We start from the raw sequence: 18925 nt of genomic DNA on the forward strand, positions 1-18925 counted from the left end.
AGAGAAGTGAACATAGTGGATAGGAAAAAGCCCTCCATTGTCTTTCAACACAAATGAGGGTGAAGTAACTTTAAAACTTCTGCCATGTTCTCTCTGCTGGAGTATTTTTGTTTCTATCTGCTTGAAAAGAATTTATATTGAAGCACTGCAATGCGGCTTGGGTATGAGAAGAAAAAAGCCACTTGGGAAATTGCTGGGCTTCTTAGTCACCTGGAAAGAGCTACTTTGTTCCTTGTAGGTAATTGTTACTGTCTCCAGCATACTGTAAATGCAATATTCCCAAACCAAAATTTCGGCTTGACACTTGAACCTTTCAAAAGCTACCCTTTCTTTAATAAAGAAAGAGAGCCTTAAAATTTACTTAGGTGCTTAAAAGCTAACATTTAAGACATTGCATTATGGAGTCATCTGTTGCAATTCAGAAGTTAAAGTTGAGTTGACTTTGGTACTGAAGCAGGAAGTCAACAGCTTAGCTACTGAGTACAATATTTCATACCCCCAAAATTATGTCATTCTGTATAGATAAGTACAGAATTTTCTGAGGCTTTACAAATAGCAAAGTTTCACTTTTAAAGTGGATCCTATACAGCATGCTAAAACACACTGCTGTAAATCCCAAATAATTCTCCTAAGGGCATTACAGACATAGCATACTTAGGATGAAATTACAGTTCAAAGTGTTGTGTTGGCTTCACTTGAAGATTTTTAAGGATTAGTAGTCTTGTTCTTCATGACTGAAAGTTTATCCTTCAGCGGGGACTGACAAATAATACTCTGCAGTGAGCTTTGTCAAAATGGCTGCCATCATATTCTTAAATACAGGATGCTCTTCAGGGCAGGGATCGTCTGACCCACTTTAGTGCACTCTCCACACAGGGGCCCCAACACTGATAGAGGTCTTGGAGCACTGTCATAAAATAAAACATTAAAAATAAATTAATGAAAACTAAAGGTACTTGATTATTACTTGCTATCACTACAGGGAAGAAAAGAGTCAGTTAAAAATGCCTTATCTGCTTCTTTTTATATTCAACATTTGGACTTTGGAAGCTAAACCATAACTGTATTTTCTGAGTTTGTAAAAACTGGTTTTGATCTAATTAGAACATTACTTTATCTGTAGAGTTACTGATGGGTGTTCATAATCCTAACTCAACTTCAGTGTAGCTTGTTGTCTGGAAATGTAAAAGTAGCCTGACTTTAGAGGTGTTAAGCACTGCTTTTACCAAAGTTGGGAGGCTCGCATTTTGAAATCCTGCATAGCATGGCTGTCAAACATCTTGTGTAAAGCATACAAATAGTCTTTCCGTAATGGACACAGAGTAAAAATATATGGCTACGGTCCCCTCAGTTCCCAATGAAAGTTGCATTGATATCAGTGGGAGGCTTTCACATAACTATTTCGGGTAGAAAACAGGGCCTTGATGTATAGTAAGTCTTAAGCGCTCATTACCTTACTTTGGCATTCAGCATCACTTACTGGGGGAAATATACTACTATTCAGGACAACTGGTATTTTTTTCTTGGCCGTTTCCCCATTATTTGTTTTTTTTGTTTGTTTGTTTTTTCTTGCAACAACTCTCAGTTCTTACCCTCTTTTATCCATTCTGTTGGCGAAAATGAGCCATTAAACAATTTGGACACAAATCTAGTGATTGGTCATGAGAGTTGCCACTCAAACTCAGTAAGATGAATAAGAGCAACAATAGTTGATAGCACAAAACTTGGACTCAGAGCAATCTACAGATTGCTTAAGACACCACTGCATCCTTGCTAATAGATATCACATTTGGAAGGCTATCTTCAGTACTGGAAAAGCTAGCAATTTATCACCAACGTGGGCAGCAGCTGTGTGTGGTTGGCCACAATCCTCAGTCAAGCCAGGTGCTAAAAAATAAATAAATAAAAAAAACCTTGCTCTGTAGTGCTTGTGAAACTAGCCATGCAGTCATACCTTAGAGTTAGGTCACAGACTCTAGTGAATGCATAACGGATGAAACTCAAACTATCATTGTCAAGGCTGTATCCCCACTTTGAACTTTAGGGTACAAATGTAGGGGCCTGCATGAAAACTTCTAAGCTTATCTACCAGCTTAGCTCTGGTCCGCTGCCACCATCTCAAGAATTCCCTCCCTGGGAAGCCTTGAGAAACCTTTCACCAATTCCCTGGTGAATACAGATCCAAACTCCTTGGATCTTAAACAAGGAGAAATTGACCCTTCCCCCCTCCTTCCTTTCACCAACTCCTGGTGAATACAGATCCAAACCCCCTTTGGATCTTAAAACAAGGAGAAATCAATCAGGTTCTTAAAAAGAAGGCTTTTAATTAAAGAAAAAGGTAAAAATCATCTCTGTAAAATCAGTATGGAAAATAACTTTACAGGGTAATTAAACTTAAAGAGCTCAGAGGAATCCCCTCTGTCTTAGGTTCAAAGTATAGCAAACAAAGATAAGCACTTTAGTAAAAGGTACATTTACAAGTTGAGAAAAACAAAGTAAATCTAAGACGCCTTGCCTGGCTTTTACTTACAATTTTGAAAATAAGAGAGACTTGTTTAGAAAGATGGGGAGAACCTGGATTGATGTCTGGTCCCTCTCAGTCCCGAGAGCCGAACAACCCCTTAAACAAAGGACACACACAAAAGCCTTTCCCCCGCCCCCCCCCCAAGATTTGAAAGTATCTTGTCCCCTTATTGGTCCTTGGGGTCAGGTGTCAGCCAGGTTACCCAAGCTTCTTAACCCTTTACAGGTAAAAGGATTTGGAGTCTCTGGCTAGGAGGGATTCCATAGCACTGTACACAGGAGAGCTGTTACCCTTCCCTTTATAGTTATGACACGCCCCCCAAATCACAGATAGTGTTGGACGTCCGGTTCCACACTGGCTGTGATTTCTTCCTGGAGCTCTAGGAGAAAACAGAGTTAATAAAACACATGTACCTTTAGACATACTACTGATTATATAAAAACTAACAATATGTTTTATTTCAAGAACAATTGTTAACCAGTTAACTCTGGGAAACTTTCCCGGGAGAGTGCATCAGCCACTTTGTTAGAAGCTCCCGAAATGTGTTGTATTTTAAAATCAAAATCTTGGAGAGCTAAACTCCACCGAAGAAGTTTTTTGTTATTTCCCTTGGCGGTATGAAGCCACTGTAGCGCAGCATGGTCTGTTTGTAGTTGGAAGCGCCGTCCCCAAACATATGGGCGTAGCTTTTCCAGCGCGTACACAATGGCGTAGCATTCCTTTTCGCTGATTGACCAGTGGCTTTCCCTCTCAGACAGTTTCTTGCTGAGAAACACGACAGGATGGAATTCTTGATCCGGTCCTTCCTGCATTAAAACTGCTCCCACGCCTCGCTCGGACGCATCTGTGGTTACTAGGAACGGTTTGTCAAAGTCTGGGGCCCTTAGCACAGGGTCAGACATGAGTGTTGCCTTAAGCTGGTTAAAGGCCTTTTGACACTTATCAGTTCACTGAACTGCATTTGGCTGTTTCTTTCTGGTTAGGTCTGTCAGCGGGGCGGCGATTTGGCTGTAGTGTGGTACAAATCGCCTATAATATCCGGCCAAGCCTAAGAAGGATTGGACCTGTTTCTTTGACTTTGGAACCGGCCACTTTTGGATAGCATCCACTTTGGCCTGTAGGGGATTTATAGTTCCTTGACCCACCTGGTGCCCCAGGTACGTCACTCTGTTTTGGCCTATTTGACACTTTTTAGCCTTAACAGTTAGTCCTACCTGTCGGATGCGCTCGAAGACTTTTTTCAGGTGCTCCAGGTGTTCTGTCCATGAATCAGAAAAAATGGCCACATCATCGAGATAGGCAACTGCAGATTCTCCCAATCCCGCTAAGAGACCATCTACAAGTCTTTGGAAGGTGGCGGGTGCATTTCGCAACCCGAAAGGGAGTACATTGAATTCATACACCCCTGCCTGGGTGACGAAGGCGGACCTTTCCTTAGCGGGTTCATTTAGTGGTACTTGCCAGTACCCCTTGGTTAAGTCTAAAGTAGAGATGAATTGGGCATGTCCCAATTTCTCCAATAGCTCATCTGTGCGTGGCATTGGATAGTTGTCAGGACGAGTTACAGCATTTAGCTTACGGTAGTCCACGCAAAAGCGTATTTCCCCATCTGGTTTGGGAACTAGAACCACTGGAGATGCCCATGCACTGCTAGAGGGGCGGATTATACCCATCTGTAGCATGTCCTGGATCTCCCTTTGTATAGCCGCTTGGGCATGAGGTGACTCCCGGTAGGGTGGGGTTCTAATTGGGTGAGCATTACCTGTGTCAATGGAGTGGTATGCCCGTTCGGTCCGTCCTGGAGTGGCTGAGAAAATCGGTGCAAAGCTTATGCACAGCTCCTTTATCTGCTGTCGCTGCAGACGTCCCAGGGTCGTGGAGAGGTTCACCTCTTCCACGCCACCATTCCTTTTTCCTTCATAGTACACACCTGCAGGCCACTTCACGTCATCAGTTTCCTGGGCTGTAAACTGGCAAACGTTTAATTCTCTAGAATAAAAGGGCTTAAGAGAATTAACATGGTATACCTTAGGCTTTATGTTGGAGGTGGGGGAGGCTATGAGATAGTTAACAGCTCCTAGGCGCTCCTGGACCGTGAATGGTCCTTCCCACGACGCTTCCATTTTATGGGCCTGGAGCGCCTTTAAGACCATGACTTGGTCTCCTACTTTGAAGGACCGTTCTCTGGAATGTTTATCATACCAGGCCTTTTGCTCTTCCTGAGCATCCTTTAGGTTTTCTTTAGCAAGGGCTAAAGAGTGTCGGAGGGTGTTTTGTAGGTTGCTTACAAAGTCTAGAATGTTAGTTCCTGGAGAAGGCGTAAACCCCTCCCATTGCTGCTTCACCAACTGTAATGGCCCCTTAACCTCGCGGCCATACACAAGTTCAAATGGTGAAAACCCTAAACTGGGATGTGGTACAGCCCTGTAGGCAAAAAGCAACTGTTGCAACACTAGGTCCCAATCATTGGAGTGTTCATTTACGAATTTACGTATCATGGCCCCCAAAGTTCCATTAAACCTCTCCACCAGACCATTGGTTTGTTGGTGATGAGGGGTGGCAACCAAGTGATTCACCCCATGAGCTTCCCACAGGTTTTTCATGTTCCCTGCCAGGAAATTAGTTCCCGAATCTGTAAGGATGTCGGAGGGCCAACCTACCCTGGCAAAAATGTCTGCTAATGCCTGGCACACACTTTTAGCCTTGGTGTTGCTTAAGGGTACAGCTTCCGGCCATCAGGTAGCAAAATCCATGAAAGTCAGTACGTACTGCTTTCCTCTGGGTGTCTTCTTTGGGAAAGGACCCAGAATATCCACAGCTACTCGCTGAAATGGGACCTCAATTATGGGTAGTGGCTGGAGAGGGGCTTTAACCTGGTCTTGGGGCTTTCCCACTCGTTGGCACACCTCACAAGACCGGACATAATTAGCAACGTCCTTGCCCATTCCCTCCCAGTGGAAGGACTTCCCCAACCGGTCTTTGGTTCTGTTCACCCCAGAATGGCCACTGGGATGATCATGGGCTAAGCTCAAGAGCTTTACCCGATACTTAGTGGGAACTACCAACTGTCTTTGAGGATGCCAGTCTTCCTGGTGCCCACCAGAAAGAGTCTCCTTGTATAAAAGCCCTTGTTCTACAACAAACCGGGATCGGTTAGAAGAGCTGAGAGGCGGTGGGGTGCTCCGCGCCGCCTCCCAAGCTTTTTGAAGGCTGTCATCTGCTTCCTGCTCGGCCTGGAACTGTTCCGTTGATGCTGGAGACATCAGTTCCTCCTTGGACTGTGGACTGGGGCTTGGTCCCTCTGGAAGCGATGTAGGGGCTGGGTTTTTTTCCATTGACTGTGAACCGCTGCCCGCTGGTGCACTATGTGGTATCTCAGGCTCTGGCTGAGCCTCTTGGGTAAGGTTATCTGCTGCTTCCGCCAGTTCAGGCTCGCTGGTGTCCTCTGGCATTGGAGTTGTAGACGGGCTTGCAAGCGCTGGACTCAGTGCTGACAACGGTTCTGGTGCTGGTTGCGTTGCCAGTTCCGGTTCTGGGACTGGCTTTGGCTGGGTCTCTGGGATTGGATCCACTACGGCTGTTGCAGTCGTTGGCAGGGGATCCGGTTCCACCACCTTTGTTTGGGTCTCTGGTAACACAGACGGGGTCCTGGTGGACGGCTCAGGAACAGGGATGGGGGTGAAAGCTTGCTTAGCCTGGCTGCGGGTGACTATTCCCACCCTCTTGGCTAGCTTCACATGGTTGGCCAAGTCTTCCCCTAGCAGCATGGGGATGGGATAATTGTCATAGACTGCAAAAGTCCACATTCCTGCCCAGCCCTTGTACTGGACATGCAACTGGGCTGTAGGCAAGGTTACAGACTGTGACACGAAGGGTTGAATTGTCACTGTAGCCTCCGGGTTGATGAGTTTGGGGTCCACTAGGGATTGGTGAATAGTTGACACTTGTGCCCCAGTGTCCCTCCAAGCGATAACCTTCTTTCCGCCCACTCTCAAGGTTTCCCTTCGCTCCGAGGGTATGAGAGAGGCATCTGGGTCTGGGGTTCTTTGGTGTGATTGGGGTGTAATGAACTGTAATCGGTTGGGGTTCTTGGGGCAGTGAGCCTTTATATGCCTCAGTTCATTACATTTAAAACATCGCCCTGCTAAGGTATCACCGGGGTGATGTTGGTTGATGGAGACTGGTGTGGTGGGGTGAGAAGGCGTCTGGGGTTTCCCTTGGGATGTGGGTGGGGCCTTGGGTTGTCCCCGGTGATAAGGTTTTGTTTCGGCTTGCCCCTTCTGATATTCACTCCAACTGCTACTAGCTTTTTTTCTTTTCTGTCACCTCCACCCATTTGGCTCCAATCTCCCCCGCCTCGGTTACAGTTTTGGGCTTCCCATCTAGGATGTACCTTTCTATTTCCTCAGGAACACCCTCTAAAAACTGCTCCATTTGCAATAGGAAGGGCAACTCTTCCGTAGATTTAACATTTGCTCCTGATATCCAGGCATCCCAATTTTTCCCAATGTGGTAGGCATCTTGGGTAAATGACACATCAGGTTTCCACCTTAGGGCTCTGAACCGCCGACAGGCATGCTCAAGTGTTAGCCCCATTCTGATTCTGGCCTTGTTTTTAAAAAGTTCATAACTATTCATGTGTTCCTTAGGCATTTCAGCCGCCACCTCTGCTAAGGGTCCACTGAGCTGCGGCCTCAGCTCTACCATGTACTGGGTTGGAGGGATGTTGTATCCAAGGCAGGCCCTTTCAAAATTTTCTAAGAAGGCCTCAGTATCATCGCCTGCCTTGTAGGTGGGGAATTTCCTGGGATGGGAAGTTGTACCTGGAGAGGAGTTGTTAGGATGGTCTGATGCACCCTGCCTAGTCCTTGCTGCTTCCAGTTCCATCTCTTTTTCTTTCAGCTCCATCTCTCTTTTATGGGCCTCCTGTTTGGCTTTTTCTTCTCTTTCATGGGCCTCCTGTTTGGCTTTTTCCAGCTCCATTTCTCTCTTGTGGGCCTCCTCTTTGGCTTTCTCTTCTTTGGTAGTCATTTTCCTGGTTTTCTTGTGCTGGGTCACACCCCTCTGCAGTTGACTGAAACTGGGATGTACTTAGCTCAGGCTCCTGCTGAGTGCTGCTGAGTTAACAGAGACTTTCTAACTAGCTACTTCCGAGGATGTTAAAAAGAAAAAAAACACAATTCAGCTTGTAAATTATCTTTACCAGTTCAAAGTTTGTTTGCTTATTTGAACACTTCTCTTAACAAAGCCCCTTGTTAAAAAAACTTAACACCTCTGCCTTCAGGCAAGGAGAGATAAGATATGCATCTACCTTCAGCTCTGCTTTCCAAGCAGCTAGAAGGGAAAAAAAAATCTCTTACTGGCTTTTGGGTTTAAAACGATCTCCACCGCTGTGCCACCATGTCAAGGCTGTATCCCCACTTTGAACTTTAGGGTACAAATGTAGGGGCCTGCATGAAAACTTCTAAGCTTATCTACCAGCTTAGCTCTGGTCCGCTGCCACCATCTCAAGAATTCCCTCCCTGGGAAGCCTTGAGAAACCTTTCACCAATTCCCTGGTGAATACAGATCCAAACTCCTTGGATCTTAAACAAGGAGAAATTGACCCTTCCCCCCTCCTTCCTTTCACCAACTCCTGGTGAATACAGATCCAAACTCCTTGGATCTTAAACAAGGAGAAATTGACCCTTCCCCCCTCCTTCCTTTCACCAACTCCTGGTGAATACAGATCCAAACCCCCTTTGGATCTTAAAACAAGGAGAAATCAATCAGGTTCTTAAAAAGAAGGCTTTTAATTAAAGAAAAAGGTAAAAATCATCTCTGTAAAATCAGTATGGAAAATAACTTTACAGGGTAATTAAACTTAAAGAGCTCAGAGGACTCCCCTCTGTCTTAGGTTCAAAGTATAGCAAACAAAGATAAGCACTTTAGTAAAAGGTACATTTACAAGTTGAGAAAAACAAAGTAAATCTAAGACGCCTTGCCTGGCTTTTACTTACAATTTTGAAAATAAGAGAGACTTGTTTAGAAAGATGGGGAGAACCTGGACTGATGTCTGGTCCCTCTCAGTCCCGAGAGCTGAACAACCCCTTAAACAAAGGACACACACAAAAGCCTTCCCCCCTCCCCCCCAAGATTTGAAAGTATCTTGTCCCCTTATTGGTCCTTGGGGTCAGGTGTCAGCCAGGTTACCCAAGCTTCTTAACCCTTTACAGGTAAAAGGATTTGGAGTCTCTGGCTAGGAGGGATTCCATAGCACTGTACACAGGAGAGCTGTTACCCTTCCCTTTATAGTTATGACAATCATGTTAAAGCTACAATGTAAGGTCTATGCACAAAAATATCAAATACTGGGTTTGCTAGTAGAAAAACAGCAAGAAGGCAGAAATAATCAGTTTAGTCCAAATTTTAGTACTGCAGCATTACACATAAACGAGAACACATACTGAAACAAAACACTTGACTATGAGATTGTACAGGTATATGCAGGCATGATGATTCTCTAATTGAATAGAGAATCACTATAACTTTCTGTTGGAAATGAAATATTTAGACTACACCATGAGATTGACTTGGTAAAATGGAATCAGAGAGCTTGAATTAACATTACTGATAATTTTAGGTACTCCCTTGTGAAATAGTTCCTGGTAACCCAGGAAAAAATAGGAGTAAGTCTTTATTCAGAAAGTTGACAGCAGATTGCATAAAGTAGATTAGCATATTTTTTAACACCTAGCAGTACCCTTAAGAGCCTAGATTAATTTAGAGTGCTTGCTTATTTTGAAACTTCATAACCATCACTGCAGCAGATACAGAAATTGAAAGTTGGTGTTGCTTGTGTACTGGATCTGAAATCTGACTTGAAGACTTAAATTTTTGTCCTTGGTTTGAGTTGATAACTATAATACATCTATGCTCTGCAGTAACTTATAGGGTGCTTGATTGCTTTAAATAGTTGAAGCTCAGATATTGAGAATGCACTGCAGTTTCCATACAAGTGCCTAACAACGGGAAAAAATAAAAAACGGCTGATACCGCCAATGCACTTTAAATTTAGTTTTAATGTTCTAGGTCTTTTTTTGATGGCTTCAGAGTGCCAACTCTTGCTGGGGGCCACTCTGACACATCCATCTCTCTATCCCTGCCTCCCACTGCCCTTCAGTGAGAGCCTACCCCGGGGAAGTGGGGCCGGGATCTCACTGGCTACCTGCGGCTGGGTGGGCGGGAGCTGGGGAGCTGCCCAGAAGAGAGTCCCGGTGACTGATCACTGCAGTCGCTTCCACTGACGAGAGCCGCTTCCAGGGACATGCACAGTACGTGTCTCCAGAGGAGCTGCTTGGAGAGGGGGCTTCATGGTGAAGGGCGCCGATCCCTTCTGGCAGCACCAGCGTGAACCCCACGGTGGCACATTGCACTGCCCTTGGTAACAGCTATTCAAGAGAAACAGCTGGGTGCTGCAGGGAGGGGCCACTGCTTTGCTTCCCCCAATTCTCTGCCTGTGCTATGTAGGCTGTTGTGGCTGCAAAAAAAAAAAAAAAAAAAAAAAAAAATCCACTGGTGACAGCATTTGAGAAATGCTGTTCTGTGTACAGACACCCACAAATTTGGTATGGCCCTTGAGGATGAGCTCTGTTCTTAATTTCTAAAACTATTTGTCTTGGTCTTGAACACTTGATGAAATTGTAAATATTGTAGAACTTTTAATAAAAGCAGTGAGGTGTCTGGCCCACTCAAAGAAGCTAATTTGTAAAACAGTGGATTGGGACTAAGTGCTGATGAATGGTGGAGTGAAAGTTAGTAGTGTAGATGAGTATTCAGCAGAAGAAAACGGATGGGGAGTGAAAGCAGGACAGACTAGCTGAGATAAGACATTAACAGTTCTGACTGGCTATTTCCTGTTAGGAGCTTCCCTGAACACTAAGACAAGATAGAAGTTAGAGAAAAGAGTCCTGTGGTGGATGACAAAAGTTCAATGTCTGACTTGGCCACAGACTTATCATATGGCATTGGACGCTTCACTCGCACTCTCTTTTTTAATCAGTAAATGTTGGTTAACATTGATTTCACCATAGAGACACAGACTGACACAAATATCTCTGTTGTTGATATCACAATTTATGGATAGGTAAAATAATAAAAATGCTGCTTAAGATCTTATTAGAGTTTGATTTAAGGATATTTACTTTGTTAGTCACATGTCAAAATGTTTTTTAATGGTTACAAAGCTTCAACTGAATTTCAACATCTACTCATTATATAATTGTCCTGACACCGCCATAATTTCATGCAAATATGAACATTAAAATTGATCTTTAAGCCTTTTTAAAAATAAACATTATTCTTCAGTTATAAAAAGAAAAATCAATTTCTGCCAAATCTAGTTATTAGTGTTGGTAATGAAATACATTGCTCAGCATGGGAACCCAGGAGCTGTTTTTTCTCTCCTGTGCATCAGTCCCTAAAACCTGCCTCCAGGAAAGTATAATGCAATAGAGTAATAAATTAAGGTTTTAAATGAAATGCAAAAATTACAGCTAAAGGTAAATACGTGCCTTTAGATTTGATGTTTGATGAAACTCAACTCAACTAACGTAACATTTCTTTGTTTTTAGGTGCCTTTGCTGGACCAGTGGTTGATCCACATGTAACAGCAGTTTGGGGGAAGAATGTCACACTGAAATGCATAATTGAAATAAATGAAACAATAACACAAATCTCATGGGAGAAGATACATGGTAAAAGTACACAGACCATTGCTGTTCATCATCCTGAATATGGGTTTTCTGTTCAAGGAGAATACCAAGGAAGAGTGTCATTTAAGAACTACTCACTTACTGATGCAACTATCATCCTAAACAATATAAGCTTCTCTGATTCAGGAGAATATGTATGCAAAGCAGTTACATTCCCACTAGGAAATGCTCAGTCATCAACAACTGTAACTGTATTGGGTATGTTTGCTTCTTAATATTATATTTGATTTTTTTACCCCCAAACCCCCTCACAAAAAGCAAAACAAACTTCATAGGACTTGGCTACATGGAGACTTCATGTGTGGCAAGCTGGGGTCTGAATCTACAGCACACTGTCTTGCCATGCACTGATTGGCTATGTTTACCTTCCTACTGTACACTGAAAGTTCAGTAGTGGGATTTGACAAATGTTTCAAATATTGTTAGTGGGCTCCAGCTTTGTAAGGAAGTGATCAAATTTCTTAATGCTGTGACTTACAAAAGTATATAACTCATTCTTCTGACTCAAGTTTACTTTAACAATCCTCTTGGCTGACTTAGAAGACAACACTGAGCAGGTGTTGTAATGCAGTATTAGTTGATTCATGAAGTTTTTTTGGTAGATGTAGTCACATCCACGAGAGCTGTACAAGCTCTTTGATTCAAAGTCATTCTTAGTGATTTGGGGAGGACTTACATATTTTAAATCAGAAAATCAAAGCACTCTGTCAAATCCAAAAGATGAGAATAGTGTGTGCATTTAAAAAAAAAAAAAAAAAGGTAGGTAATACAGTTGGGCCTTAGGTGCAAGAAGGAGAAAATAAACATTGAGTGACGGAATTAATATACTGGTCAGTGCTTGCTGAGTGAAGAGATTCTCTGATGGGTTACAATAGGCTGAGATGAAATGTTTGACAAATATGTGCTAAAATTGTGCAGTTAATTAAAAACAAACTTTAACATTCTAGCATGTTTAAAATAAACAGCACATGAATGGGAGAAATTTCAAGCATTTTTATTTATAAGCTTTCTTCTCAAATTTTAGAAACAATTCAACTAAAGGCAAAAAACCAACTTAACAAAGTTTGGCCTGAAATTTTGAATAAATAATATAGCTGTTGACTTGAATGGAAACATCAATATGTAATTTAAAGGAGCTTTGTTAAGGATGTTCCAGGTGTATTGATCTGATGAGATACTAAATGACTGTAGGAAGGCTTTTGATGGTGAAATAAGTAAATTGCTGTGTACTATTTTTTAAAAAGAAACTTAATGGCTCATTAAAGGATTAGGGAGGGCACTCCAGCAAATATGAAGTAATTGTTCATTCCACCCCCCCCCCCCCCAAAATTGAGTATTTAAAATGCTTGAAGTAAAAACTTAACTGGGGCCTTTACTTACTAATCCACATTCTTATGTTTTCTTATTTGTTTGATATTAATGCCATGAACAATGGTTAAAATGAGTTTAGTTTACTTATAAATTAGTAATTTTAACTTAAACTCTGACTGGAGATTCATGCATGGAAGAAAAGCGTAGACAAACCCTCACAAATGTGAGGTGAAATGATGCATTGTTTCCATTCTGTAAGTAACTTTGCTCTTGGCTGTAACAACTTTTTTGTAAAAAAGACCAGCTGTACTTAAGCAAAATAAAAATATTTGATGAAACCTCTAGTATGATGGAGAAATTCCTGAAAATAGCTGAATAATATATCTTAAACATTTTAAGCAATAATGTTAGTTTTAATACACAGGGACATGTTTGGTAGACTGTAACATAGCTCTAGAATTAATTTTTTGAGTTGGTATTTGTCTCCCAGTTACTCTACTAGCACAGTAAGTCATACAACTGGTTCTGTGGAATATGGACTATAGTTTTCTTTGTGTGATGCTATTTTCTACAGCTTGGATTTGAAGCAACATGTTTCTAGTTTCTCAGTTTTTTTTTTTTTTTTTCTTCAGTAAATAATTAATTTAAAAGGCTGAATGAGTAAAGCATTCCATGTTAGGTAAGGCACAAAAGAATTGCTTGTCAACTGCAGGCCTCTGTTGGGGAGGGGAGGAATGGGGCACCTTGAAAAATAGTTGGATATGAAGCAATTGTTTGCCGTAAGGGCAATCAGGAAGGCCTCTGCCCTTCAGACTGTCATTGTATGGACAGAGGAGACCGTGATTGTGGCTTAGATGGTGCATTGTGTAATACCCACGAGACACATGTTGTGTGGGTAGAAAGTCTCCAGGACTATAGTAACATGAAGAACAATACACGTTTTGAGTTTAGACCTGACACAGGTCATGCTACATTTTGACTTTAACCTGTAGCTGATGGGCAGGTATTTGGGAGGTGTGAACTTGGGAACCTTTGATTTGACCAGTAAAGTGAGATGTCCTTAAATAGTGGTGGAGTTAAAGTATGACCATGTGTTGTCAGACAAAGAGCTCTTCTCCAAAGTCCTGTCTTAAATCAGGAATCCTACTTCAGTTTCCAGACAGGCTGTGATAAGCACTTGACTCTCAATTTTTTAGCTGCTGCTCTTAACCTGGGAAAGTGTTAAAATGAGTTATCAATAGGTACCATCCATTCATCTGGAATGCAGTGTCTGATCAAGTCTGGATGTATTACTGAGATGTGTTCCTTCCTCCCCAGGTCTGTGTGGACTGCAGAATAGTCTATTACTGTCTAAGCTTTAATTTATAGTGCCTTGTTGCTATTATTTGTTAGGTGAGTTGGTTACATTGCACTGTATAGCCCCTCAAGCCCTTCTCTCAAGAATTTAGCATTTAAGTCTCTCCCATGCTTCCTTTTCTTTCTCAGATTTCCTGTAGGCTTCATCTTGAACAGGATGGTTCCTAGCTTCAATCTTGATACTTTTCTTGAGGAAGTGTGTTTTGCCTACTTGAAATGTTAGTTGCCTCACTTGAACTGGATTTTACCAAATAATTGAGTTTTGACCTTGAGCTATTTAGTCCTGTTAAGAAAAAAAGATGTCACACATCTAGTAGTATTCAATGGATCAGAAAGCTTAAAAGCTGTTAAAACTGTAAGGGATTTTAGAAAATACATGATAAATATAAAAGGAATGGTTTTCTCTTGTAAAAAAAGATATCTATATCTCCTCTGTTTGATCTCCGTGAACAATAAATTCTGTATACATTTTGTATATATTTACTGCTTTGAGCAATTCTATTCACGGTTGTGTTGTCTTGTAGCTTTTCTTCACCTCTTGAATTTCTGTGATGGAAGGTATTGCTGTTAAGATGAAGGATATGGAAGATGGAGAAAGATGTATTATCAAAGGTGTTCGCTTTTTTGGCAATGTGGTGTTTCGAAGAACTGTTGCTTTCTGGGTCTGAGTGATGATCCATCCCTATGTGTATTCCACAAGTGGGTGCACATGTGTAAATAATTTTGTCATTTTTATAGTGTAGTTTAGTATAGTAAACATCTCCCTGGTCAAGGAACACAATCCCTTGTCACCTGGGGACTATGCCAAGGATCCCAGGCTTCAAGAACTGTCTCTCTCATGCATATTCATTTTCCATTAGCGACGAGTATTAATGGTGCCTCTGTCTGGGTGAGGCACACGTTTTGGTGAAGTGTGGCATCTGTAAGGCCTTCCAACCCAGAACTAGAGTGAGCCCCATCTCTGCAAGTTCCTTATAGAAGAGGTAATGAGGCCCCTGGTGCACTCTGATCCTGGCCAAGGAGACTGCCCTGTACAGTGGCCTCCACTGATATGTAGTGCCCCTCTGAGCACGAGCCATTGTGTGGAGCTGCTGGCACTGAAGCCTAAGGACAATCCCCACCACAAGAGTAAGAAACACTCTTATGGGCATAACAGCAGACCCACACAGTGGACTACTTATAAGAGATTAGTTCCCTCCCCTACCTGTACTAGGTCAGGTGAGACGCAGCACTTGGATCCAGCAGTACCAATGCTGGAGGGTAAAGCAAAGAAGCAGGATCTGTTGGTACCAGTGGTGACCTCGGTACTGGGACACTTAGAGCATCAGTCTACAAGAATAGTTCTGGATGCTCCATCAGTGCTGCCTTGCCAGCATGCTGACCCAGGTCACTTTGGAGTCTCAACAGGCACCCCGTGGACTCAGGATGTAGAAACTTTCCTAACACCAGAGGAGGTATTCCTGCTATACCTGCAGTGTCTACTCCTCATGGGCCCGTCCATTCTTTGCGATGTCCCCACACCTGAGGATGAACTGCTGTTCCTGCTGCAGGAGAGGCCCCTTTCCCATCCATTGGCCCGAGCCCTCTGGTACTGATAGTCCTGCCATTTCTGACAGAACGAGTATCCAGCTCAGGAGTCTCAGGGCGTAGCCCCATTGACATATCCACTGCTGTGCAGGAGCCTGGACATGCAGCCGAAGCACCCTTATCTGCCTGGCTAGGACATTCTCTTCCCCCTCCTCCCGCCGTCTCCCGAGAAGCCTGGTACTGCTTCCCCATGGGCCCTCCCAGATGGATGGATCCCTCGTTCTGACCCTACTGGAGCCCATTGGGCATGTACCACAGACAACCAGCGCCATTGCAAGGATCCTATCACGCCTCAGCATGCCAACCAGCTCTGTTGGTATATGAGGAGGAAGACATGGAATCGGTGCCACCAGTTCCAAATGGAGCCGCCTCCTCACCAGATGAGGTGGTCATCCTTTTGCTGCTCTCTCCACCAGATGACTACTGGTGGTACCAAGAACTTCTGCAGAGAGTGGCTACCAACTTAAAAATTCCACTGGAGGAATTCCAGGACCCCCAACATAGTCTCCTGCACATCCTTCAGCCACAGGGAGAGTGCATGTGGCCCTTCCTATTAACACTGCCATGCTGGAACCAGCCCAGATCATTAGGCACACACCAGCATTGTGTGCCCCCACTCCGAAAAGAGCCAAGAGACAATACTTTGTGCTGGCTAGAGGGACCGATTTCCTATACACACCTGGCTTCTAATTCGTTGGTCATTCAGGTGGCTTTGGAGTGGGCACATCAGCACCTGCAGGCAAGGCTCTGCTGGCTAAGTACAACTTCACCATGTACAGTAGGCTGGCAGAGTTTAAGTACAAGTGCCCTGCAGATGACCAGACCCAGCTCTAGGCCTTAGTGAATGAAGGAAAATTTGTGGCAAAATTGGCCCTCCAGCTGACACTGCATCCCATTCTGTGTGAGTGCACAGAATTCATGTCCCCTGCAGATTTCTTTGCTTCCCCGCAGAAAAATGACTTTCTGACAGGGAAGCAAAGAAAAGCTGCAAGAGCAGTCACACACCACTCCCTAGCTGCACAGGTACATCATTTCAGGCAGCCGGTACAGAGGTAAATCACCACAGGGCTGGGGACATCCTAGCCAGTGGCTCCAACCCTGAGCTGGGATCAGCTGCTAGTCCCGGCTGGGCTGGAGACAGGAGAGGACAGGACTTTCTCTTCCCCTGCAAGGAGTGGCTGCAGCTGTCTCAGACCCACCCCCAGAAACCTCCCCCAGATGCAGGAAGCTTAGCATCCTCCCCTGCTTCCTGACCCCATCGCTCCTCAACTGTGGGTGGGGGAGCTCACGGGGAGCTGCTCCCCCATCCGCCCAACCCCTGTGCATCCGGACCTCCCATCCCCAGACACCCCTTCCGAACCTCACCTGTACACCCAGAACCCCCCCAGCTCTCTATACCCGAACCCCACCGCACCAGACTTCCTCAACCCCCTGCAACTGGAGACCCCTGCACCCAGATCCCCTGCCTCTGGACCCCTACCCCTGCATCCAGGCCATCCCCCACTGAGCTTCCCTGAACTCAGACCCCTACCCTGATGAGCCCCACCACCCTGAGCCCCCCCATCCAGATCCCCCAACAAGCCTCTGTGAATCTAGACACCCCCTCCCCACTGAGCTGCCTGCACACAGATTGTCCCTCACAGAATCCTCTCACCCCATACCTGTATCCCCCCCAAAACTGATCCCTTCCACACTTGGATCCTGCCTGGTTGAACCTGCCTGCCCCACACCTGGGGCAGAGGGGCAGGGCCCCAGGGTGTTTCTGGGGCAGGCTCAGGTCTTGTGCTGTCTGGGTCAGGTGCAGCCTCACCACTGAGTCTGTGTCTGGAGGGTCGGGGAACTGCAGGGTGATCTCCCACCTTCATGCAGCCAGTGGCCTCTGCTCCCTGCTGCCATGCTGGAGCCTCTGCATTTATTTATTGACAAATAAAACTTGCAGAATTTTTAATTTTTTGGCACAGAATGCCCTCAGGAGTACCCATTCCTTGGCCACCGGACTCACGATGCACAGGGACTCGTGGCTTCAGCCTTGTGGTTTCCCGAGGGAAGTCCAAAACGCCATCAAGGATCTCCCTTTCAAAGAAGCCCATCTTTTTAGTGATAAAACGAAAAGTGCGTTCTCTGGGATCCATGTCACCAACAGTTTTCAAGAGCTCCTTGCCTTTTCTCATGAGGATCACCAAGGGAGATGCGTTTCTGTTCTTTCTGCCTCAAGCACAGGAAGTCTTTTCGAGGGCAAAAGCATACAGGGAGGACACCCTGCTAACTAATATCTCCTTATCTTCACCAGATGAGGCTGTGATGCCTCCCCCAACTTCTGACAGACTGTGCCAGATGGTTTGAAGAGCTAATTAAACAAATTGCCTAAGTCAAGATCTACTTGGAGTAGCTTGAAGAGTCCCATCATAAGCTGTTAGACATTCTACACATAACAGCCTTCTATCAAGTGTCATTGCGAGTAAATGAGACTTTACTGGAATCTTCCAAGACCATCTAGCAGACCCCAGCGACGATATCACCTACATATATAAATGTGCAGATTAAAATTATTCCATTCCAGCCAATAACTCAATTTCTGTTTACATACCCTCCCCCTAATGCCTTGGTTGTCGACAAATGGGTTTTGGCGTTTATAGCCTTAGGTTATTCCACACATTTCACCTCCATCTCCCAGTTCACCCTCCTTCCTTGTTCCTTTTTATGGACCCATCTCATGAGCATTTACTGAGACTAGAAGTCATTTCTGTCACGTGTAGGGGTTATAGAAGCTGTTCGAGTCCCAGCAGAGGGAATGGATTCTGGTCCAAAAAAGCCTCTGGATGCAGAAATTCAGGATGGTGACACTCGCAGGTATTTTTCCATTGCTGTATTCTAGGGATTGGTTTTTGGATTTTGATCTTGAGGATGTGTATTTTCGCATCGTGATTCACCCCTCCCTTGAGATGTTTTCTTCATTTCATAGTCCACCAGGATCACTTGTATTGTGCTTCCCATCAGTTTCTTCTGCTCTGAGGGTATTCTTGAAGGCCCTGGCAGTAGTCTACCTTCATTGACCTGGGATGGTTGTCTTTCCATTCCGTCATGATTCTGTTCAATGGCCACTCTTACAGCAAATTTGTCTCTATAGTGAAGACAGCTTTGTCCCTTTTCCACACGTTAGGAGTTGAGCTAAACAAACAAAAATCCACTTTGACCCCACTGCAACTGGATTCCTAGGATCTTCTCTTGGTGCCATAATAGCCAAAGGTTACCATGCCAGGGACAGATTTGATACAAACCACACTTAAAAATTCAAATAAGTCCAAACACTATGTCAAGAAATTGTCTAGTATTTTTAAGACACATGGCAGCTTGTGACGCAGCATGCCAAGTTACATCTTTGCTGTTTCCGGGG

The 18925-nt window shown here is 44.2% G+C and overlaps 1 protein-coding gene across 1 annotated transcript in view; it reads left to right on the forward strand.

Annotated features, from left to right (window-relative positions):
• The window catches only part of NECTIN3 (nectin cell adhesion molecule 3), a 109644-nt gene that overhangs the window by 18000 nt on the left and 72719 nt on the right, over positions 1–18925 (forward strand). Inside the window, exon 2 of the mRNA XM_065419836.1 lies at positions 11137–11475. Coding sequence (XP_065275908.1) covers positions 11137–11475 — 339 coding nt within the window. The remainder of the gene's footprint in view (positions 1–11136; positions 11476–18925) is intronic.

Source organism: Emys orbicularis, chromosome 1 (assembly GCF_028017835.1).
Source record: "Emys orbicularis isolate rEmyOrb1 chromosome 1, rEmyOrb1.hap1, whole genome shotgun sequence".
NCBI lineage: Eukaryota > Metazoa > Chordata > Testudines > Emydidae > Emys > Emys orbicularis.